Source organism: Neodiprion fabricii, chromosome 2 (assembly GCF_021155785.1).
Source record: "Neodiprion fabricii isolate iyNeoFabr1 chromosome 2, iyNeoFabr1.1, whole genome shotgun sequence".
Taxonomy (NCBI): domain Eukaryota; kingdom Metazoa; phylum Arthropoda; class Insecta; order Hymenoptera; family Diprionidae; genus Neodiprion; species Neodiprion fabricii.
In genome coordinates this window covers 33130641-33157033 of record NC_060240.1, presented here as the reverse complement: position 1 = coordinate 33157033, position 26393 = coordinate 33130641, and the positions used below count along the sequence as shown (strand labels likewise).

The 26393-nt window shown below is 33.5% G+C and overlaps 2 protein-coding genes across 6 annotated transcripts; one reads left to right on the top strand and one right to left on the bottom strand.

Moving 5' to 3' along the window:
* The first annotated feature begins 191 nt into the window (after positions 1-191).
* On the top strand, positions 192-12589 carry LOC124176493 (alsin). 5 transcript variants are annotated; one of them, XM_046557855.1, is made up of 14 exons: positions 192-2189; positions 2400-2972; positions 3121-3490; positions 4076-4117; positions 4347-4548; positions 4703-4883; positions 5003-5169; positions 5275-5384; positions 5465-5676; positions 5786-6358; positions 6507-6683; positions 6794-6962; positions 7066-7248; positions 10729-12589. In XM_046557855.1, the coding sequence occupies exons 1-14, from the start codon at positions 502-504 to the stop codon at positions 10783-10785; spliced, it is 4704 nt and encodes a 1567-aa protein (XP_046413811.1). In that variant the 5' UTR covers positions 192-501; the 3' UTR covers positions 10786-12589. The 5 variants fall into 5 exon arrangements, with proteins under 5 accessions (XP_046413811.1, XP_046413813.1, XP_046413812.1 ...); XM_046557856.1 differs by lacking the exon at positions 10729-12589 and adding an exon at positions 7374-7553 and having other exon boundaries at positions 195-2189; XM_046557857.1 differs by lacking the exon at positions 4076-4117 and having other exon boundaries at positions 194-2189.
* LOC124176496 (carboxy-terminal domain RNA polymerase II polypeptide A small phosphatase 1) lies at positions 11860-26357 on the bottom strand. The gene is made up of 4 exons (XM_046557868.1): positions 25382-26357; positions 23097-23527; positions 20823-21008; positions 11860-19618 (listed from the first exon to the last, which is right to left on the bottom strand). The coding sequence occupies exons 1-4, from the start codon at positions 25449-25451 to the stop codon at positions 19424-19426; spliced, it is 882 nt and encodes a 293-aa protein (XP_046413824.1). The 5' UTR covers positions 25452-26357; the 3' UTR covers positions 11860-19423.
* Positions 26358-26393: the final 36 nt, after the last annotated feature.

The following is a 26393-nucleotide window of genomic DNA, read 5'->3' as shown; positions in this document are numbered from 1 at the left end:
CGTTTTCCGAACTTCACGTAAACGAAATTCAAGCTCCGCAGAAAAATACCTCGAGCTATTTTGAATGTTTTGGTTGGCCAAGCTCATGTCAGACTCTGCGTGAGAGGCTGCTGTCGGGTGAAAACAAGCCTATACCATTGACCCTGCAATCTGCGTAGATAAAATTATCGAATTCCGGAGAATTATCTTATCCTTCCACCGGGATTTTATTGAAAAGGTCACAAAAGAAGAAAAGTAGGCGTGTCTTAAAATTCCCTGTCACAATCACTCCCCTCCTCTTCAACACAGTAATTCAACATCACCATCGAATGTGTTTATCCGTAGTGAAAGGTCGTATCTCAAATGATGATACGGAGTAAATCAAGTCCTGGCAAACGTCAGATTACTAAGGAGAACGAAAAATGGTGGACATTATCATGACAAAAATAAATACGGAGATATTAACCCAATATTACGTCACTTTGGAGGTTAACCATAGTCCAGCAAAGTGCTAACACAACAATGGAGAGGTATATGTATTTGTGGAGAGGTCCTGAGAAGATATTATATACTTTCGGTGATCAGCCCAGTGGTCTGATATGCAGATTGGTAACTGTGAAGGATCATGTATTCGTTTCTACTACCACTAATAATCTCTACCATGGAGTTGTTGCCACACATCTAGAATCTGAAACCTGTCCACTACTGACGTTTAAAAGAGTTCAGTTCTACGCTGTGGACATCGCTACTAACTCTGACTATTTGTTTATTGTCAATGATGCTGGACAGGTCCTTAGAATAGATCCAAGTGATATGACGCATGTTGAAACCATCACCCTGAGAGAAGAGCCTAAATCTTGTAGTCATGGCTACAAAGCTGATAATGAATCTGTCAAAGTAAAATCGCTTGCAGCCAGCGATAATGCAATGTTATTCATTGCCGAAAATGGACAACTCTGGGCCAATGGAGACCAGCCACAGATTGACATTAAGACGTCTGAGCCTAAAAAGGTAACGTTTTTTGATGGTCGGATCGTATCCAGCGTAGCATGTGGAGCAAACTTCAATGTCGCGCTTGTCAGAAAAATTATAAGGACAATGAAAGATGACACTGATAGTGAAAATGACCTGGAGGAAGAAGTCTTTGTCAGTTCTTGTCCCCACTGTGTCAGTGACGTAATGTTAAGTCCAGTTAGTCAGCCGTCAACAGACACTTGTCCATTGGGACTTCACGTGAGACAATCAAGTGAAGATCGCTCTACAAATTCCACCAGCGCCCCTTCAACAGCTAGCAAAGATCATGACAATGCTTTGCTACTTGATGACGAAAAGCGATTTGATGACCTTTCAAAAACTCTGACAAATGGTGACAATTTCTCTGATGGTTTGCCCATCGAACTACAAAGAGAAGAGAAGAAGAATGTGATTTTTATAAACACAGAAGCTGCCAGGCAGTTCTTAACCAGGCAATTATCTTGGGTTTCTTCGTACGGAAATGCTGGTGAGGAACTGTTAGCCGAATGCGCTGACAGGCCAACTAGAATAATAAAACAAAATGTGTCAAATATGGCAAGTCTTGTTTATGAAGGAGTAAAAACCGTTGGTGACAAAGTCGTCACGTTATCCAGACACATGAGCGGCAGTTCAGACAACAATGAGGCGCAAGATAGTGGTCAGGATGGTTTGGAAGATGGTGTCACGGGAGATACCAAGCCAACAGCTACTAGTTTGGCAAACAGTCTTCGCTGTGAAGAGTTTCCATGGTCATCAAGTGCTGGTACTTCGGACCGTGAACTATCCGAACAGGGATTGAATGAAAGAATAAATACACTGGTCCGTGCTGGCAATAGCTTGCTTTCTACCGAACTTTGGACTTGGGGCGACATTCAATATGGACAACTTGGAACTGGGGACACCACTAAGAGGCCAAGACCAATTTTGGTTGAAAAGTTTCATAATTTAGGGATTAAAAAAATTGTATGTGGCAGTTACCATGTGCTTGCTCTGACGCTTGATGGAAGAGCCTATGCTTGGGGGAGGAATAATTCATTCCAAGTCACACCCCAGTCACCGACAGATCAGAGCTCTCCCAGATTGTTTAGTTGTGGTCCAAGTTCATCCCAACCCGAGAGAGTTAGAGATATGGCTGCCGGAGAAAATCATACTTTAATTATGACATCCACAGGATTACAATTGATGGGAAAATATAGGTTTGTCAAAGTATATTATTCTGATTCATGTTTCTTACCAGTACCAATTTTTCATTATATTTCACTAGTTGTTTCAGATCTCTCGATTACAACATCTCTGAATGTAATGTTATTTACCTGATACTATGAACGTTCACTTGAATCCTTTGCTCCCCTAACTATCAAATTACATCGCTAATCTGACATTGACTTTTAATTAAATATTTACAGCCTTGAAAGGACAGGAGAAATTATACAAATAAAAATCCCAGATGCTGTGGGGTACAGTGCAAAGCAAATCTTAAGTTCAGGATCATATAGTTGTTGCACTATGATAAATCAGCCGGCTTGTGATATCTCATCAGACCTTACGAATGAGCAGATATTTCTGGAAGAAATGCTAATGGTTTATCAAAATTTAATAAAACCATTTCAAAAGAAAGGGGGTGCAACTCAGGAATCCAATGTGTATGAAACATTGTGTCAGTGCTACACGGAGTTGATTAGTTTTACATCTTTGAATGTTCTCAGTTTGTGGGACTATTATGACCATAATGGGGAAGCGTATGAGGTTGTAGTAGTTGCAAGCATCGAGGAGTACATAACAGTTTACAAACATTATCTAAATGCAATATGTGACGTTGTATCTTTGGGTGGTTTTACACACATAGCCAGAATAATTGACGTACCACAAACTTTGATTAGTTTATTCATGGACAAAGTTAAAGGAAGTAAATCGAAAAAAGCTAACAATGAAGCAATAATAGCATTAGCTTTACAACATCCTTTAAACAGACTGAACAGGTATATTGCAAATAGGTATTTAAGCTATTACACAATAGTTAGGTTGTTCTTTATTTCGTAAACTGTTACTATTAATAACATTTCATTCTATTATTATTTGTCTCAAAATTTTAAAGAAAGCAATATCAGCTTTATATATCATGAACAGGTATAAAGCAATGGTACACAGCCTAATAAGGATCAACGGGCCTAAACTAGGAATAGAAAGGCTCCAAGAAGCACTCGGTAAATGGGAGCAAATCTGTGATGAGCAAGAAAGGCGGCTAAAAGAAGCTGAGACTACCAAACAGTTTTGGGAGAGCTCGGGTAAATTGGTTGAACTGTTGAGATCCCCAGATAGAAGATTAATCAGAGAATCCAGAACTCATCCAATATCTGTATTAAACTGCGGAAGATTTTCTACCCACTGGTTCGTACTGTTGACCGATATATTGATCCATGTTAATGGAACATCACACACTGTTCATCCGTTGCCTACACTATGGGTGGAACCTCTACAGGATACAGATGCAGTCCAGGTAGAGAATGAAGTAGAAAATCGGTATTCTTCATCCAAACGATTTACAGTAGAGCCTTGATTACCTTTTAGTTTGCGCTTATTCGAACTAGTTTCAGAGTTTTATACACCTGTGTTATCCAAGCTATGTTAACTAGTAGTCTAAATTATCCAAGGATATCTTGACGTGCAAGTGCATTAATGTTCTTCGTAACTGAAAAACGTCTTTTATTAATTAGGTTGCATTATCCAAGTACTTCGATTATCCAAATTAAGATGAGTCCACAATGGCTCTGGTAATAGAAATTTTATAACAACTATAAAATTAATTTCAAGGTCAATATATAAAAGGATTTCAAAATTCTTCAAACTTGATACAGATTCAATTATAACACGATTATCATAATTCTAAATTGGATCACAGATCCTTTGTAGGTGTTCTCATGATGATAGACGATTTTGTTGCAACTTTTTCATGGCACTATATTCTCATATTTTTCTTCATTATATTGAAATGTTCTGAAGGTCTCATCGAAGTTGCATAGCTATTGCATGTTTCTGGTATGGATTGACATGATACACTTTTTTTTTGTTCTGTTGGGAGAAGCATGTTGCATGGAGAAAGTTGACGAGAAAAGGATTGATATCGGTGGGTATGCAAATTTCTGTGAATAATCAGACAGTAGTTAGTAATTTCTTCAATACTTCATTTCCCTTCAAACTGAAATTGCAAGTGATCAGATACATGTGCACATTTTACTCAAATCCTATAAACTCGTTATATTGCTAACTGCTTTCCCGTCTTAAAATTTAAAAAAATAAAAGTAATTGTATGATTTTCACTATTATTAATAACAATAATTTTGATGGTATTTCAGAATGCACTATCTGTAACAACACCGGAAGATAGTCTAGTATTGTATACGCCAACACCTGCCGAACGTACAGAATGGCTACAAGCTTTACAAACTGCAATAAAACGCAGCCTTCTACGAGTGGTGGGACATGTTCCACCCTTAGTCCGATCAAGCTCATTTTTATTTACAAAGCACAGTCTTTACAAAGATGCCAAGTATACCGGTCCGTTTCCAAGTATTCTGAATTTAAACAATATAAGTTTTCAATAATTGAAAAAAAATGCGTTCATAGCTGAATAAATTGTGGGAACTTTAAATATTAAGTATGGCAATATAAAATACCTTATGATTATTTTTCGAACTGGTACTTCACCCAGGTCGTTGGTTGAATGGCAAACCCCATGGAACTGGAAAGTTAGAGTGGAGTGATGGACGGATGTATGTAGGACACTTTCATCGAGGAATTATGCATGGTACTGGGAAAATGGAAATACCTACACAAGGAATATATGAAGGACAATGGAAAGACGGCCAACAAAATGGTTATGGTACAATGAAGTATGTTTGTTTGACTAACATGTAGAGAGAAAATGATGCAAATGATTTCCACATTCAAACAATGTTCAAGCTTCCAATTAAACTTGCAGTTTACAAAATATTGTTCATCTATTTTACAGATATATTAATGGAGATATTTATGAGGGACACTTCAAGGATAGCTTACCGCATGGACACGGTATAAAAAAAGAAGGCCATTTCATGGCATCTGTTGCATCTATATACATCGGTGAATGGGTCGCTGGTTTAAAACAAGGATACGGAGTTATGGATGATATCACAACTGGTAAGAGTGATTGCCTAAAAATGTTTGGACAATTTACATTGTAAGTCTTTTTAGTTTACACACAGATTGCATATTTAGTTTAATAATACACCTATCTTATTCCAGGTGAGAAGTACCTAGGGTTATGGAATAACAATATGAAGCATGGATGTGGCTTAATCGTGACATTGGATGGGATTTATTATGAAGGAGTATTTATGCAAGATATTTTGACAGTTAGTAATGATAATATTAAATTCATTCTTCTTTAAATAAAATTCAAAACAATAATCATTATATTGTGTAACATTTTCAGGGTCACGGTGTGATGATATTTGAAGATGGCACTCATTACGAAGGAGAATTTAGATCTGCTGGTGTTTTCAGTGGCAAAGGCACACTGACTTTTAGTAGCGGCGATAAAATAGAAGGCAACATGAATGGTGCCTGGAACGAAGGTGTAAAAATCACAGCTACGTTGCACATGAATGTCGCCAATTGCAGCTCCCATGTAAATGCTAAACCAACGTATGTAGCAGTTCCCTTACTTGTTACTGCTTGCCAAAAACTGTTTTCATACATTTTCCTTGCCGCTGCTTGTGTACGATTATATTCGAACTTGTAACCGGAATTTCAGATCTTTTGGCAAACTGTGTGTACCACCAGATCAAAAGTGGAAAGCAATATTTAGGCAATGTTACCAACAACTTGGGGTTTCTGAACCAGGCTCTAAGAATAACTCTACAGCCAATAAAATTGGAGAAACTCAAAGAGTTTGGCAGAATGTTGCAGTTGTTATAACAAATTCACATCAAGATACTATACAGCGAAGAAAGGATATAGCGAGAGATTTGAACAGTAGTAGCAGTACTTGCAGGCAGAAAGACCGCAGTAATATCAATCAGTTGGAAAAAATACCGCAATTTGGATGGGATAGTCTGAATCTGAAAACGTACGATGAAGTGCATGATTATTTAATAAAAGCATTTGAAAGTTTACATCATCCTCTTGGTACACTGTTGACTGAAGTAGCAGCAGCATACACAGCTACTTACGGAGGCGTTAGAGTACATCCTTTATTGCTAAGTCATGCAGTTGCTGAGTTACACAGCATCACCTCAAGGATCTACCATGTGGTTACTTTATTATTTCCAGCTCTACCACCCGGAGGTCAAGAGCTTATACTAGAAACAGAAGACAGCGAGGAAAGGTGAGAATAAGTGAATGAATAATTTAGCAATATTTAAAAGCACAAAACAAATGGACGGCTATGTTCAACTTTAGAGCATGTTGTATTATTCATGTAACGTGAAGTACTTCACGAGTTAATTATCTACTTTGAATATTTTATTCCATAGCAAAGTTGTAAGTGCTGCTGCAATTCTTCACCCTATACTTTTACCTCGTGTACATTCGGCGCTTTTTGTATTATATGCATTGCATAACAAAAAAGAAGATGATGCTTATTGGAAAAGATTAATGAAGTGGAACAAACAACCAGATATCACCTTAATGGCGTTTCTCGGCATAGACCCGTAAGTCGATAAAGTCATAATGATAACTTTTACGTTTCTCCGATGAAGTCGTTTTAATGATAACAGTGATCTATGATATTGAAGTATTTCATATAAATCGGTGACAATAGGAAATTTTGGAAGAGTGCTACTACTAATCATATTGGTGAACATCCACTGCCTAATGATGCAGAGCAATTATTTGGTGATGCTGTTGAAACCTTGCAACAACTGAAAACAACTTTTTCTCCACTTGAGAAGTTACTTGTCATTAGAAACACATTCGAACAGATGACTCAAGTAAGAAAATCTGTTATTTTCAAACATCTAAATATTTAGTAATATTGTGATTATTATTATTTTTATTGTTAGTAATAACTAACGAACAATTATGTACTTTCAGGTTGTTCAAAGACAGCTAGGTTCCACGTACCTATGGACAATGGATGAATTATTTCCAGTTTTTCATTTTGTTGTTGTACGAGCTCGTGTTTTACAACTTGGCAGTGAAATCAACTTCATCGAAGACTTTATGGAGCCTTACTTACAAAACGGCGAACTCGGGATCATGTTCACTACACTGAAGGTGAGAGTTCAACTATTTATTTATTTGTATACCGGTTTAAAGATAGAATAGCGGATTTAAATTTTATAATCTCTACATACACGTGATTTCTGTATATACTTATGCATATGCATATACTTTTGCAGGCTTGCTACTACCAAATTCTTCAAGAAAAAATGAGTATGAGTAATTGACTGCAAGAAAGCGCGTAATAAAAATATTATAAATAAAATTAATCATGAGTCTATTGCACAAATAACGGTGCCAAGGCTCAGCTCTGAAGGCAGAATAATATACCTATATATATATATATATACACCTATATATATATATATATATATATATATATATATATATATATGTACACACGTACAGACACATAAGCATAAACACATGTATATATATTTTATTTATTTGCATTCGATGTGATACCAAGTCGTGATATTCTCCAATAAAGCTTTGATTAATGTTTAGGGTCCATTATAACTTGTAAATAGATATGTAATGAAATGCAAGGAAAGAATTGACATATCATAAAAAAGGTTTCAGATTTCTTCGATTTTAGAATAGAAGAAAAAGATAAAAAGAACACTTTAGTGCGATGCGTCTTCCCGATCTTACTTCCTCATTAATGCACGTTGATGATTATTGCTCATTATATCGCATTACAAACTAAAATCAATGCTGCAGTATCGAGAAAAATCATTGAAAAATTAGGATGAAGAGAATTATTTATGTACAGAAAGTATTGACAATTGAAATCAATTCATCCTTAAATTTTAAGATCTTAGTTAATTGATTCGCATAACAATAAATTATATTTAAATAATAGTAATAATGTTAATAATCAAACCTTCAATCATACTAAAATTTCGTTTTCGTGTAAAATAGAATATCTTGAAACACTCATCATAAGTTGACACATTATGTATGGAGCATTTCACGAGGTTTCAATCAAGATTGGAAGATAATGTTTCAGATCCACTCAAAGATTTTGTATGTGGAAACACTTGTCACAAAACAAACCTCTAATTGTTTTTTAATTTTTCCAACCAATCCTATTGGAGATATGACAGAATTCATTACTTCGAAAGTGCCTATTCTTTGAATTTCAAATATGCATGGCGCTTCCAAAACAACATACATATTTCATCATATCCCAAACGGGATTGGTTGAAATAACTTTGGAACAGATCTGACACATGATTTCCAATCTTAGTCAAGACCTCGTGGGAAGTCCAATATAATTATTGATGACTGCGTATAATTCCTGTAGCTCAAAATCCACTTGCCTACTTAAACTCTTTTAGTAACATTAAAAAATGGATCAACTCATAATTATAAAAACAATCCCTTTCTTTCGATTATTTTTAGTAGCAAATTACCAAGTGGATGCATGTGCAAAATTGCATCAGCGATAAATGTTTATTGATATATTCTGTTCAGTATTAAGTAGCATTTACTTAACTTTACATATACCTGTACTAATACGCGCACTTCTTCCTATGCACCTATAAATATAATCAGCAGGATCAAATAAGCAAAAATTTTGTATCCGTAAAGTGGTAGTGTGAAATTTTTTGTTAGCTCTTGGCTATAAATCGTGACAGTAACTATGATATCTGCTCCAAATTGCAATTCGATACATCTATAACAACTCAGAATCTGCTATATAGATTTTTATCTTAATGCCAGATGGAATAGTGGAGAAAATAAGTCTCTGAAATAATACAGAAACTTGTTGAATTTTTCTTTAGACACGTTTTCGATTCTCAGGGCGTGCGTAACCGCTAATGTAAACACACTGTTCCGGCTGTTTACGGATTTTTATAAAAATATAAATAGTAGTAAATTATTTAAAATTCAATGTTCTCATAAATATATAATTGCTATGAAGCAAATTTTTGTTGAAATTTTCAACTCTACATAGCTGATGTATCTACAGTAATAGAAAGCGATGAATTAATGATTTAAGGGCAATGAATAATACCTCGATAGTTTCAATAAATCATCATAGAGTGGATGAACTCTGAACTTTAGCATCAATTTCCAATGAATCTTGAATTAACTGGTATCTTGAATTTTGATAGTCTGTATTATTGACAAGGAGAGAAATAAATACTTGGGGTACGCAGTTTCACTATAGATAATATTCGTACAGCGAGTTGAAATACGTTTCTAGGAGTCTAATAAAAATTTAAAAAATGAGCATAACTGATAATATATAACTTTCTATCGTGCATGAGGTTATTAAACTTGAATTAAATATATACTGGCGTCATAGTAATATGTACTTATCGCCTAGATGTCAAGTTAATAACTTACTTTTTTTTTTGAATGACCTCATCATTCTTTACCAAACTAATGGATGCATTATACATGTCACGTGCAAGAAAGCAATTGATATATATACTTAACATACTATTATTATTATTATTATGGAATATTGTAGTGTTTAGTAATTGAAGTGAGTCCAGAAAATTGTATGATCAAATAATTTCTAATATATCCCTACTAAAAATTCCTAACCCACAAGCACAATGATATTGTATAAAAAATAGAATTTTTATTAATTTATTTTATTTATGTAATATGTAGACCAATTTGAACGTAACAGTTTAAATAACACCGGTTGCTCATTTTTACGAAATTTTTGGATTCTCTCACACAATCCAACTTCAGTTGCGATTTCTGTAATTAGATATCAAATTTGATGCCTGTGAACTCTTCAGGATGGTAAATTTGTAACATCCTCAGCCTGGTGAATCTGTAAAATTATTACATAGTATGAAGAAAGTGGAGCCTGACGAAAGTGTCTAATTATAACATTGAAATATAATTAATTGCTCTTCAGTCATTGGAGTACACGCTAAAATGGTATTTACCATTATTTTGATGTTATTGCAAGGCAATGCAATTTTTAAAATAACCAGACGTTAATACAGCTCTGAGTATATGATAAGTACATGAACGATTGTTTGATAAGTAAATAATCTATATGAAATATCAATAACAATTTATTAAAAACTATGCAATAACAATTCTGTGATACACCATTGCTCTGGATGCTCTTTAATGAAGAGAATTATGAACTGGATTGAGCCAATACTACTTCTCTGCATGTTACTTTATATTCAAACCAGATCCTTGCTTACATTCTTATCGATGTGCCCAAGTATCAGAAATCAATTAAAAAGTGTATAGAGTGTACCGAACTAAGCATATCGGGATTCATACAGTATAATAATAATCATTCAATTCCCAAAGACAAGCAATTTTACTTGCAGATTGCATAAGCATGTACCTGAAGTATGAGAAATCAGAGTCTATGGATAAGTATATAGTTTGTCATCATTAGTTGCAAGAAAAACTTGGTTTATAGTAATTTCCATATGCGTTGAAATATGACAATCAACACCGTCATAATCTGTGTGTTAACTACCGCATAATACTTGTTACTGTTGTACAGTAACCTGAAATTTTTTTCTTTTTTTTTTTATGGTATGCGGCGTTCGATCTACAGAAAGTCTTAAATTTTTACAAGAACATTTTTGGTGACAGTACATAAACTAACATGTGTTCGCATGATTTATATGGTAGTTGCGTACCATTCAAGCATGTTACCAGTGAGTGTGAAAATTCCGTATGTATACCTACACCATTCAAGCATACTAATAGTGACTGAATTATACGCAAATAGCGCATCGAGAGTACCATACCATAATTATGCTGTGAAAAAATAACATTCCTTGAAAAAAATCATAAGTACTACGTATCTTGATACAGAGACTAGTATTTATGATTTTGTGTTATTATTGTTAGTAAAAATCTCTGTTGTTGTTGGATATTTTGTGCGTAATCATTTCTATCCCCTTAATCACATTATTGAATATCTATATACTCCAAGATAAAGTTTTGGTTTCCACATTTGTATATCAATGTGGTAATGAATGAATTAAACATTGAAGATTCTTTCTTGATACAGAAGATTTTGTGAAATCCGTAACATGTATTATACGGTTTATTTTCTCTGCAATACTGAGAATCAAAAATAGGTTGACTGCAGAAAATGAAGATTTGAAAATTCTAGATCCTTTTGCAGAAGCGGAATGTCTAATTAGATTTCACTAGATTATAAATCTATAATTGATTACTTGGACAATTATTAGCATATTAATATACAGTTGTTCGATCCCCTAACTAAATTTTGCCTTATAGTTAAGTATCTTGGGCCTGGTTATTGCATCTCTCAGGAAAAAGTTACCTTCCAGGTAAACTTTCAGAATATTTAAAACACTTAGCTAGAATGTAAATTTCACCTGGAAGATGTAATAACCAGCCTTTATTTGGAGCCCTGATTGGCAGTGAGGTATGTTACCAGGGAGAAAAAAATTCTATTATGAGAGAAAAAAAACTGATCTCAAACTACAATCAAGTGTATACATATTTATGCTTCTTATTTATATCATCATTGAATTTCAAAAGCCCGCGTTTTTATGCTATATTTTCTTGTATATCGAAATTTTAAATGAATCAGTTTACTTGAAGGGCAAATTTGACATAGAAAAGCTTTTTAGTAGCATTGGACACCTCTTGTATAAAATACTTGAATGAAAATATATAACTTCAAGATTATCAAATATATATATTTTTATTAAACACAGAATCACAGAGCAAACCGGACATATTGGAGGGGTGGGAAAGATTACATATTTTTTCTATTGCTACTCGTACCACGAGCTTTTCTTCTGTTGCAACACTAATGTATATAAAAAATTGATCATCGTAGTGAAGATTCATTTCTGCTTTCCGGTTCATTTTACTTTTATTAAAAAGTATTCTAGAAACAGTAAACTCTTGCGATCCGAGTAGCGCACTAAGTCTTTAATGATAAATTCTTAGAAAGAATTATTTAGGATTATTTACAAATCAAGGCAATTTGTTACTTTGTCTATATATGTATATGTCCAACTCTCTTGTTTCGTTAAAAAACATTTTATGACAAAATTTTGTACAATATATCATCTCAAATCCTTATAGTCCATGGCTTTATAACTTTTTTTTTTATTTCATGGTTTCATTTTCTATAAATCTTATGTCGCATATAAAAAGGGATGACTCGCTTGCATCGTCATTCAGCTATCGGGTATTACACCTACACATTGTATCTTGTTGAATTTACTCAATACATGTAACATGTATTAAATCCTTGTAAATATATTTAAAAGCAATCATTCTAAAATTATCAACAACTATTGCACTTATTAGATTTTATATTTCCACTCAATTTTTTTCTTTCTATCTCCCTTTCGTTCTTGCCCCGTATTTCTTTTCATTTCAATATATAAACAAGCCACACAATCAGATTGAGCAAAAAGCTTAATCCTACCACTGTTCACGTAAAACGAGAATAAATTACCGTGGAAGCACCAGCTTTCCCCATCTACTTTAACATTTATACTACCAAAGAAAGATTTTTAGACTTGCCGCTGCGCATACTACAACAGATATCAAAAACCATTGAAAAGCATTCTTAAATCAACGACTGATGGGTGACGTTTAGATATAATTAATATCACATATCTATACCTCACTCATGCCATAAATTGTTGGCATAAAAAGACAAAACTTTCTGAAGTACTGCATATGCACTTAAAGTATACAATGTGACGGAAACGTTATTTTAAGAAGCAGTGTTTTAAAAAAACACCTAATACGTTAAACGCTTATAAGCAAATAATTTACTCAGTTGACGGTAATGAAATGTCCTTATGAAAAGCAATCTTTCCAGTTACTATTAACAGTGAAGGCCCAAATGCAAATTACAGAGATAGGTAATAACATAGTATTGGAATTTACTAAACCATTCAAACCTATGTGTGAAAAACAAGTCGAAAAGTAAAAGTTGTATCAATAATGGCTGCTCTGTTAATTGCCTGATACCTTTACTTTTTCTTTTTTGATTTACGTCATATTCACGAAACGTCGACTTTTGTTATGGATAAATAAAAAGTTTCTCATTTCAAGGTATTTTTACATAAACGGTTTACGTCACAGATTTATGATAGAACAATGTGATCTACGTTCTACAGTTCACAGACTAACCATTTGTCACATAAAAAATATTATGGTTTCAGCGTTTTGTCTGACATCATCCCCTGCTGAATGAAGAATGCATTGACCGGAGTCTTGTCCATTTACAGATTATACTCTATTTCGCATTTTAAGATTTGCCCATATTGGTTTTGAGAACAGCAAAATTATAAGTATTTTCTTTTACAGGCATTTGGGCGTTTGAATAACAATAATAATGATAGAAATAATAATACTAATGTTAGGGTATCATTCTTCTAGAATTTCGGCATCAGAAAATGTATACGCAACAATTATCAGTAACCAAAAGTGTAGATACCTTTTTACTTCTCAGTATTAAGTTTCAACTCGGGGAGAAAAAAAAAAAAGATTAAAATTCAATTAAAATTCATAAGTCAATGTCTTCGATAGTGTAAATATTAGGGAGCACAAGACAAACAACGCGTAATCTTAGCCAAGAGTATGAAAATAATACGAGAAAAAAGTAACAAAACAGAAAATCCAATACTGTGACAGAACCATCAATTCATAAGATGGATCGAATGGGGCGTAAGTCGGAAAAATAGTTTCACTTGAAATGAAAAGAATATAGAAGGCCTTTTTACAAAACTCAAAACATTATAACATCTTCAAAACCTTCTCAGATTGGGTATTACGTAACAGTAGCTTGGAAAAAAACTTTCATTATTTACAAGTTAAGAAAGGATAAAAACATCTAGCATGATTCGACTTCTGCCCTTATTCCATGTTTGGTACAAACAGGTAAGTTAAGAAAGTTACATATTATACATTACTGTCCATGGAAACCCACACTACATGAGACATGTCAATTATTATTTATAAACATGATTACTATTATGTTTATAAATAAATTCCGTTAGTATTCCGTGAACCTGGACCCCAACATGTACCGCAGGGGCCAACCTACCGGAGTTAGCACCAGGCACGCAGTCACCTCAAAAGGCCTGCTGGAGTCCGCTTCACCAAATGTCATGAAATAAAAGCTACTCAGGAATATAAGGGAATTGAATTTTTCGTTCAGGTATTTTTATCACAATATGTTGATTATGAAAAGCCCTGAATTATTTTAAATTCTTGGGACCATGTGAAATATCATTTTTCGATTATTCTCAATCCTCTTTAAACTGAGCTCAGCGATTATTCAAGTCGTTGGCATTTCAATTTTTTTTTTATCATTATGATACTATAATACAGTATTTACAGCATTAAATGGAAAACTTTGCGTTTAAAATAGAAAACTCATCAGTTACTGTAGTAAATTTTTCTAAAACTGTTTCCTCTTTTCGGTCTTATGTTTTTCATACTCTTGAGCAACGCCGACAATAATCCACTAAACAAATATACGCCTATAATTAATTACTTGATATATAGAATTAAAATTAGAATAATATATAGTTAATCGAGATAATAATACAATATAATATAATATAATCTGTACACAGCACTATGCTGAGAATAAAGACTTCTAACGTAATAATATAGTAATCATTAATTAGTAAGTTAATAAGTTTTTCTTTTGCCTTGTTGGTATAAGGTGTATGTATACGATGGTTAATAAATCGTATTTCAGAAATCTGTGGGTTGTAAAGATTGTTGCCAATAATATTATACCTGATATTAAGAATCAAGTTTATCGGGTTGAATGATGATTTGAAAATTTATAGGCAATTAGTTCTGATTGCGAATAAAATCGTATATGTAGTATGAATGATATATTGATTATTAATTTTACCTGAAAGGATGTCCTTCCAACTAAATAATTATTTTTTGTCACTTATTTTTACGTAATCTTTACATCTTTCAGATTTCAATTTATTGGTATAATTATTATTTATCATATATCGATACAGTATAAAGTAATAATATCTGATTAGTATACCCTGAAGGGAGAGAATGATATGCGCGGGAAAACGAAAATTGAATATCTATAACTTTGACGTAGATTAAACAAATGTAGAAATTTCTCGCCATAGCACTGTTATTACTATATCTTTTACTTCGTCCAATGTTTTTGCTGTTCTGCATAGCCAAGTCACAACTTCGATACATGATCAAATACTTGCACAGTTCTAGCCACCTGTCAGCGGCTTAGATACTCTTGTTGTTCACCTTATGTATCAGTTCTTAAGTTTTCTTAAATCTCCCACAACCGGCAGTTCTAAGCAAGTTTTTATCGACAGTTTTTATCAAATATTGGTTATTGAGGTGAAACTAAAAACTCCACGCACCCAACTTGGAAAATCTTGCCAAAAAATGTCCGGACTTTCATCTATCTGTGTGACCTTTGGCAGATCAAACGAAATACAGTAGAACCTGATAAATGATAACTGCTCAGGAAGAACCATTGAAAAACGTGCCTCTCACACATGTGTCACACATTTCTCTCTTGTGTGCCCATGACACTAGCTGACGGAACAGTTAACACCAGTTTGTTGACCACTACCGCTACCAAAGTTGCCAATAATGAGGCTCTACTGGATGAAGGAGAATGCTTGTACATTTAACAATCGCACCAATCGTGATTTACGAAATGAATTTCACTATCAGGCGCAAATGGCTCATGTATACGAGGACAAAGGAATTTCACTTTGACTATAATGATTAAGAGTGAAAACCAAAGACTACATTAAAAGAATGGTTAATGGATAAATAATAAATGTTCATAAATTGATGATTGCAACTAAAGATTGCATATTATATATATATATATATATATAGTATATAGTATATAATATATGGGTTTTTGATGTAACAAAACATCAGTTATATAGAAATAAAATCAACGATCCGAACGGAAATTCTATTAGTATTTCTAGATTCATGAAATTTAAAAATTATAATCGATTTGATAATTTACATACTAAATGATCACACAGATGAGACATCGAAAAATGTAAATCTGAGTCCACTGATACTCAGCAGCCTAATGTGGAAACTATTGCCACCCATCAATGCTGTACATTCTTTTCCACAGTACTTTATATAGTCAGACGGATTTCAAATTGTCCTGTTGAACAGAGTTTTCCTTTACTGCGTTAAATGCTTATTATTAAAATTAAATATCATACATATAAGTGTCATGTAATTAGTTGTGTGAAGTTGAAAATAAAATAGAAATTTAGACCACAATAAGCATAGCTCTGAATGAAGTAAGTCAAATTGATACTTTTTTTAGTCTTTTAAATTAGATTTTGTGAACAAATTGTAATGAAAAAATAGTTTCATTTTCACATTTTCAGAATAAGTTCAGTCAGTCATACTTCTCTCACGCGTACACCATGGCATGAATCTAATTTAGTAGTAACACTTTCGTAGACTGAATTTCATACACGTGTAAACGCAGTCGGTGTTATTTATGAATGTAAGAATATAGTTACTATTTAATAGAACTCTCAATTGTTGTCATGTAAATCGCATCTGCCCACTATTGTTGATTCACAATCAAATAAGTAAATGTCTGCAATTTATCCACCCACGATCTGTTAAAAGGCAACATAGATCTTCATATTATGTCGACTTTCTCACATTTTTCCTTGATGCTTGCAATTTTTTCGCATCTGTCATTGTAATACTCTATCTCTGTAGGGGAATTTTTTTTGGATACACATGTTTTTAGTGAATAGCACTGGCGCGATGAATGAAAATTACATAGAGAGATAGTTACCCAAATTTCATATTTTAGTAATAAATAGAAGTTAGGGAAAGTAAGCTATATCTTACCACTTTATAGAAAATACATTGCTTGCGTTATCATTGAGTATAGAGTGGTACTATATAGCCTGCTTTTCCCTATAGAAAAAATATATTGCTTGTAGTCATAGGAGATTTATGAATAGATACCAAAATCAAAATGATCAAGGGGGAAAATTGGCATATTTTGAACAGGGAGGCCAATATATTACTAGATCGATCGCGTTAAAGAGAATAATGGGCTAAAGTCGTGCCCTACAGTTTGAATTAGGAAATTACATGTGCTAGGAAAAAAAAGAGAAAATAATTATGTAGATAGTTAGAAATTATGTTTACGGTTTAAATTCAAGGTGTGAAATCTAGAATTTTGTGAGAATTCTACGACTTCAAGAAACTCAATAATCCATTCTTTCTTTATCCTTATTTTCATTTTTTTCGTGTCTCGCACTTCATCACCAACATAAACTAGGCACCGAATTCAAATATTTATCATCATTCAAATGAAAGTATGGAGATATTTTTGTCAAAAATAGTTTCAAAATGTATGGAAATCTTATAGGTTTATCAAAATTAAATGACTTCATGAATGGAAAGACAGACATGTCCACAATTGCTTGTTTGCAGTGGTTGTTTAATATACAATAGTTCGCACTTTTTTAAAGACAGAATAGGTGAGATTGGACGAGAAAGATTTATTTCGAAAGGATCAGGCGACCGATCAAGTTTTGATTTGCATTTTCATACTGCTAGTTATATGAAGGAGTCATAATCAACACTCTATAGATGAAATTCATGTCTAATATGCCCTCACAAGTAAATTTAATAAATAACTTGCAGTGAGCAGTTCAGTACTTAGCATGTGTGATATTCAATATCCAATTTAGTTACATCTCATGATCAAGACATACTGTTCTCAATATATAACTGATTTAAATAATACCGATCGCAATTGATTGAACCAAGGTATTAACAGCAGTGAAATTTGATATTAAACTGTACGATTATTATAGATTATTTCACTGTATAGATGTATGTAATTGTCATGTATGGCAGAATGGAAGAACTGCGATCAAATTCTGCAAATCCAAAGAATCAAATATGTGGGCAGGTATCAGTTTAGTGTTAGAAACATAAAACATCATTGAAAGAAGTTGCACATGAGAAATCAGTAATTAGTGTTTTTATTCTAATTGTAAGATGCGAAATTGATTGTGTGAAAAAAATATTTATAATTTCAAGTATCTGCATCTCGACGTTATTTCTAACTTTTCTGAAGTAGTATTCTATTAGCAAATCTTTATACGTTCGTAGAATCTGTTCAAACTGATTCATTCTCCTCGCAAGAGATAGGAAAGCAATCTAATAATCTTGTTTCACCATCCCCTTTTTGACTACGACTGTTTTAGCAAGCTACTAAAATTTTATTGGAATTGTATTGAGCATTTCTTTAATCCAAAAAAGTGAAAACAGAAAGAAGTTGAGATAAATTCGGCACAATTTTTCAGACAACGGTAGAAAATCTTGTGGTAAAGCACAGTATTATCTTATAGGGTGATACTTGGTCGCATGTTATTAGCTTTTACCTATAAATTTTCACATACTTAATTTAATTTGAAAAACCGATATCGAATACAAACTGTATTAATTTTAAACCATATGCATTTCACGTCATTTTACAACGTCCAAAAATATCTCACGATGTATTTATTTTCTACCGGTATTTTAAAATGTCACATCCCGTATAATAAACAGCACAGGTAGATCTCCTAATAGAAACGTACCGATTTTCGATAAGCGTTAGAGATGGATTGTGGCAACAAGTATCAAATTCGTTGAAGCATAACTTCATCTTTCTTCTAAACTTCGACTGCTATTCTGTCAGCTAAAGCAGTTGATTTCAATCCTCTCAGACATCGATTAAAACTTTGAAACTCTTCTTTTTGTGTTATACCCATCCAATGGATTGAAATGCAGACAACCAGTGTCGAATTAAAGAATAATACGTTGGTTATTGGTTGTAGATGGTCGTAATCAAGACAGAGGTATTATAGTTGACAATCAGGGGCAATGAGAAAAAGGAGTAAACTCCTTAATGCTCAAAGTAATATTTATACTTTGCGATCATTATCTGTCGATAAAAAGAGCTAGAGACGCTGGTTAAGCACATTGAACCATTACACCGAGTTCTAAGCTCGCTTCGTTTATGTTCAATTGCATTACGCAGGACTAGTAAACAAATCTGAGTGTATACTAGTCTGCCTGTAACCTAGCTGGGCACAGTTGGCTGTCCGTAACACAACAAGTGAGCGATGTAGAGGGCGCGGATAAGAGCCCTCCTTACGGAGTGCTGGGGGATGCTGTTACTGGTTGCTAAGCCAGATGACTGATTTTGCTAGGAGTTGACAACAGGAGGACTTGAAACTGGGCTTGGACTATTTTGTCGCGTCGATGGAGCCTGGTTGTAGGGATGATTACTGTTGCAAAGTACCGTGTAGATGTTATCCACCTTGGTGAGCTTCTCAAAAAAAGGTATTAGATCCAGCAGTTCCGAGTCTGTCATATCGTCGAACCACGACGCCACTGGTACCTGAATAAAATACAAATTCGCATTGGAAAATCATAGTTGCAATGTAAAACTATGTCAGTAAAATTTAATTAGCAAGCAACGATCACCTCTTGAACTCGTTAAAAAATAAGTGTCTTTTGGTATGTATCAATTATAATGACGAAATTTTGGTCCCCATGTTTGCAAGATGTGGACTCTTATTCTTAACGGTTTTCACGTTTTCCTAATCGAAAATTTCATTTCACCGGGGTTGAAAGAAGAATTTCCAAGTCATTGCACTGGAGAAATATATCTACTCCCTCTTGCTAACACCCAAGTTTAATCCATGCTCAATTATACTATTTAGTGCTCACTGTCCGTAGTATATTTGAATATGAAATATCTTACTAGTTACAAAGTCGGAAAAGCAAAAAATGGTTTCTTTTTAAAAATAAAGAATAAAATATAAACATTTGATGACAAATTTTCCTAGTTTACAGAAATAACACTAAACACAATCTACAGTAAATAAAATGATCAAGCACTAATAAAAATAGAAATAACACCTAGTTGACTTTGAATGCACGTTAAATAACGGTCTGTATTCAAAAATTCATGTCAAATTGTTTTTGCATTGTACAAGTTACATATATTAAGCACTCTTTCGAAATCTGGAATCGTCAGACTGTTGAAAAATTTCGTAAAATTTTCTTATGAAGTGAAAATATCCTGGGATTTCGAGGTTTCTCAGGTTCCCCGAAGTTTCTGGGCCACAAGGCATTGTGTTCTTGTGTCCGTCAGATGGCAGAAGATAAGTTTGGGCCAAGAGTGCTTTTACTTCTTCTAGAGATTGGTTGAAATAAGTATTGCCTATGCTGATAGACAGGCAATCTGAATAATATACCAGGATACGTGTTTCCAAGCAGGAAATTACAAATTAGCTATTAACGATGATTTTGGTCAATGTAGGACAAGATCAATCGAGAAAATTTCATGTCACACACTTGAATGCAGATGTAATTAAAACTTTACACACAGTAAAATTTAACAGCGAGAAATATGCATATGCAGTTGCAGAAAATATTTTTTTCCCAATTTTAGATCATCACACATAATTGAGAATGTAGTAAAAGAGAAAGAAATGAACAGTTTTATTGTTTCTTCTCTATACCAGTTAGTTCACAATATATAGTACAGAATTGAGATTTCGTTTGAATTTATGCAAAATTAATATGTGTATTCTTACCGCATTGTCTGGGTGAAAAATGTAGCTAGCAGGGCTATTGTCAACAATTATAATCTGCTGAAGATCTCGACCCAACTTGTTGAGGTCCTTAACATAATTTCCTCTGTGGAAGACACATGACTCTCTGAACAATCTTGCCCTGAATACGCCCCATCGGTCCAATAGATCTGCTACCGGGTCAGCGTACTGCAACGTTTGGTTAAAAATTAACAGTGATAAATTCGTACCTAAATTATAAACCATTGAATAAGATATTAGTTATAAATTTCGCAGCTGCTAGTCAGAAAAAAATAAATTAACGAACAAGTGACACGTAACAATGAATGGAATTCATATTCCATTGAATAGTACTATTTTTTTCCACAGCTCGGTTTTGTTCAGAATAACTCTCTATGAAAGTATTGATATCAGTGCATATATGCAGAGACAATTTTTGTTTAAAACTAGTTAAACAGTAAGATGTTTGCATAAATTATATTAATTGTTTTAAAACCATGAAGTTTCATCTTGGCGTCATTCTGTTAATTTCAATCTGTTGTCCCTTATTTCAATAGATACTGATCATTCTATCACGAGTCCTACCAGTCCTATTAATGCTCTAAGTGTACCAACAAGAAGAAAAGAGGGTAAAATTAAAGCAAAACCTAACTTCAAGTGCTAAATATTTCTTTCAACTTCGTAGTACTCTACTACTATAATACAATGAACAATTAAAGAGCATATATGGTTTCTCTCAAAGAAGCTGTTGCATTTCATAATTTTCAAGACGCTGGCCTTGCTGATGAAGAAATATACAGTATAAAGAAAGAATCTGAAGCTTCAAAATTTAAAGGGCAAGTAAACATTTTAGCTATTGCTCTCTAAAATTAAATAAAATATAAGGCAGAGTTAAATACTGTTGACTGGTTGAAAAGATCTGGTAGACTTTCTCTGATTAACATAGAAACAATACATGTCGCAACAGTCAAACAACACTACTTATAATTCACAGTAAAAATCAGGACATTTAAAATTCATATTAGATTAGAATGTTGATGAAATCATAAATATGCATTAGTTTCTATTTGGAAGAAGATTATCCCTATCATTACATATAGTATTATAAATAATAGATTAACTTCTGTGAAACACAATTACCAGCAATAATAATTTAGAAATTGTACATTAATCTTTAATCAATAATCCGACTGGTCAACTAAAATAAAAAGTTTAATCCAGTGATTCACAGCTCACGGTACCCAAGAATTTATCATTGAACAATTGAATCACTAGAATAAATAAAGTGTATAATTATTGCCCCAAATTAAACAAACAAATATTTGCTACTAGTAAGTAGATTGTGGTTGTCAAGTGCTGATAAACTTGAATTTATCTTTGCTGATCGTATAAACCATCTTAACACGTCAATACAAAGGGTCTGGGTACGGAAAAATGACAATCAATCATTCTAATATCTTCAGATAAAAAATGGCAAATTCTTGACAGTAGAAATGGTTTAATTTCAAAATTTTAAGTGTACTTTACTCGAGGTTTCAGTATCAAAACCATGTAGATCTTAATGAATTTGTTTAAACTAATTCAATGCACTTAGTGAAATTATTTTAATTGCTACTCATAATTTCAGCACCTGAGTGTTCCTTCTAGATTCATTAAATATTTTTATCTTATACCAGGGTGTCTACGAATCCTTCATTTCAAAAATCCCTGAGTATTCAAGGAGTTTCCGGACTGTTGTTTTTTTTCAATTTCCAGGGTTTTTATGACATTTGTAATGAGGTTTTCACAACGGAATTTATACATATGTATAATCTATATTAATTTTAATTTAATTTTAATGTACTGTTACACTGTGAAATTATAAGTGTTTCTCGGACACATTACAGTAGCACCATCACGTTAGAAATTACATTACGTGACAAGCCTGAATTCGAATTTAAGTAAGGATTATATTAAGAATATAAAATTTTTTTTAAACTCGTCAGATATAACAAAAATTCGGAGAAAAATCCGAAAATTCCCTGAGATTCAAGGAGTTTCTATTGTGGAAAAAAATTCCACAGTAATTCAAGGAGTTTAAGAGTTTTTCAGGCTAGTAGACACCCAGCACACTTGAAGACAATAATGTATGTCTGAATAAAGTGAAATTCAAAATATTTTTGCACTAAATTTCTCAACCTTGCATCTATGGAAATGCGTTAAATCAACTAGAATAAGTCCTTAATTTGTATTGTGAAATTAGAATAAATAAAATGACGTTTGTGAGGTAAAACTCACCTTGGCAAGGCTGGCAGTGAATAAAACACACTCGTAGAGCTCGCCCATTCTTTGTAAAAATTCATCGACATAAGGCCTCTTTAGTACATAGACCTGATGCACTGTACCATCTATTTCGACCGGTACGACAAAATCAGCATTATTAATCGGCTTGAATGAACTATGAACTAACGTTTCGTCCAAATCAATCACCATGCACTTTTTATGCATGTCCTGGTGGCGAACTGGGGGTAATAAAAACCGAGGGGAGCCGCTACCAAGGGATGGCGAAACTCTTCCATCACCCTGCAAAGAACTGGCTTTCGAACTTTTCGAACTACTGCCACGTCCTCGTCCCAAGCAACAGAGCAACGACCGTAGAAAGCCTCGCCCCCTTGGCTTCTTTCCATTTCTTGTCCCGCTGGCAACTTCATTTTCTTTTGGTAATTGAACTGTAAGGACAAATGAAATATCAAGTATAAATTATAGAATTCAAAACATTCAACTAGGCATGGAAATGATTACAAAACATAACGCAGACTCCACAGAATTGCCTGCAAAGTGAAATTTAAATATTATTGTCAAGTTAAATTTTAATTCCATAACAAACAGTGTAAATGTAATTACCCATTACTGGTTTCTTCTCAATTCTTATCATTTCTAATCTTTACTGCTAATAGCCATGGCCAATCAATTGATGTCATGTTAGCTAGGCAGCTTTCCAATTGCCTATTTCTCAATTAAATCAAATAAGCATGAATAAATATTTGCAGATAGTTAAAAGAAAAATAAAAAAAACATTAAAAAATTACTTGAACAGCTAGTTAACAACTTTTAATCTGAAATGGGCAAATGAGAATCAAAGGTTGACTGTATTAATCAGTTAACATTATGAAATTCTACTCAAATGAAATGATTCTGACCTAGTATTAACATGTTCATATCTATGTAGCGATTATGTATAGATATATATTCGTGCATGATAACTAAATCTTGATGAATTAATTAACTAATAATCTATAAATCTCAAAAATATGAATATCCTCATTTATGTGGTATAATTGATAGAATTAACTAAGCTAGTATTAAGGTTGCACCTACATACTGTAATCTGCCCGACAATTAGAGCTTACATGTATTTATTAAGGTGGAACCCATTACATAACAATTGATAAATACTAATCTGTCACTTTGGATGACAGAAAAGAAAAAGAGCACGCTCAATGTCATTATATGTTCGGGCAACGAATAATAACAATAACAATTGAATGTCTTTTCATACTAACGCGATAAGGTGAATATAAATGTGGTATTCTTGTTTTTGTTGGGTATATGTACAAAGTAACATGATTCCTAAGTCTTACTGTTGAATGCATTACCTTATAACCCCATTTGAGCTCAAGTTTGTTGTTTTTCAAGTGAAAACAAGAATATTTTGATCAATTACAAAGTGATAAGATTGTATTGGTAGGTTACCTATGCCAAGATTGGACAAAACAAGATCTGCCTCAGGCAGTTCTTGTTTACACTCAACCAGCAAGTATTTAGGCCAGAGGAATTACGATTTTGTATTAGATAAATATTTTCCTAAACCAGATATAAAATACTGACAGATCGATGAAACAAGGTATAATATTTTGGGGATTATTTTTTACTTTTATGAGAATCAGCAAAAATGAATAAGTTATGAAATACGTTGATATATTGACAAATCTGAATTGTGATTTTTCTTCAGCAAATAAAAACATTATTTACATGTACAGGATGGCTGGTATGTAAATTGCAAGCAGCATTTTCAAAAATAATGAAAACTTTACATCAATGACGAAGTTTTGTAACAATGGACAAATTTAAATTGAATGAAGTATTTGACAATGAAAAACGGAATCTTGCACAGGGAGATATTTGTAACTAAAGGGCGTTTTAATAAATATGTATAATAAAATTGAGACAAGGAGTATCTATATGAAATGTTGCTAATGGTGAACTGTAAATGACTGTATTTTTACTTTGCAACAAACAAACGTTGAATTAGATTAGCCGTGAGTTTGTCAGAATTGTTCAAGAATTTGAAAAGGTAGGTGTGTATACATGCAATACCTGCCTCACAAGTAAAGTTCAATCCGATGCGAAATGTGATTTTAATTTTTTAAATTATTTTCAAGATCAAACGCATAGTGATTCGTGTGTAAGATTGAAAAGGCCTCTTTATATTAAGCATCTGGAGTTGTAAATTCGATGTGTCGAATGAAAATTGCGATTAAAAACAATACCTACTACACACCTAGGCGAGTTTCGTTTCTTACCTTTCTCGTTGTTAAACTGGCCTAGTTCGTCATCCCGCGAAACTTGGGTTATAATGGACGATGCGTCCATTTAAACATTTGTTGTTAATCTTCGACTCAATCGTGAACTCCGTGGTTTTGTAACTATCAATCGAAAAAAACAACTAAAAACACGCACGATTTTCAGCAGCGACGTGCGTAATTTCAAAATGGCGGACACACAGGTTACGATGTTTTCAATCGCTACAGTACCTACCGCTACACTATCTAGAGAGTTGCATACATAGAAGCGAAACTTTTCTCAATCTATCAGTGAAGAATTACTACGTGTGCCAAAAAACTGCACCGATTAGCCCAAAGATTAACGCCGCTGGGTGCCTCATGTACTTTCACTCAAATTTATCTTCGTTGAAACGCTGCACTTCCACCAATCTTCAAATACTTTTTTTTTTCTTGTCTTATTTTTCAACTTCCAACGACCATCACCGCACCTTTTCAACTCACTACTTACTTAGCAGACGATCAGTTTTATTTCTGCTTTCGTAGAATTGTTAAAAGATTCCGAGCTCCCTTTATTAGGTTTATTTATAGTACACAAACCCACACTAAACTGTAGAATGAATCCCCGCACCACTGCCACCACGGTATAACTCTGGGTATTACTGCCAATTACTACGATACGATATGTTGTACGTAACTACTACAACGACAATTTATAATCATCGTCTCAAGTTTTCGGTTTCGGTTCATGAATGGACTAAATACTCCAAAACAAGGATACACTTGGGGCGGGACCGCGGTGGAATTTCAGACCACAGTTGAAAGATTACTAACGTATAACCTCAAGATGGTTGATCTCTACTTGTCTACATGGCGCACTCACGGGACTATTATTTATGTGTGCATTTGCCTTTGCAAACTTGTGTTGTGTCTATGATGCTGACGCGTCCATTGTAGACCACTCTCAGTGGGGTTTTTCTAGGGAGATTTCACTACTGTGAATTAGCTGCAGTTTGAAGCATATACTACTGGA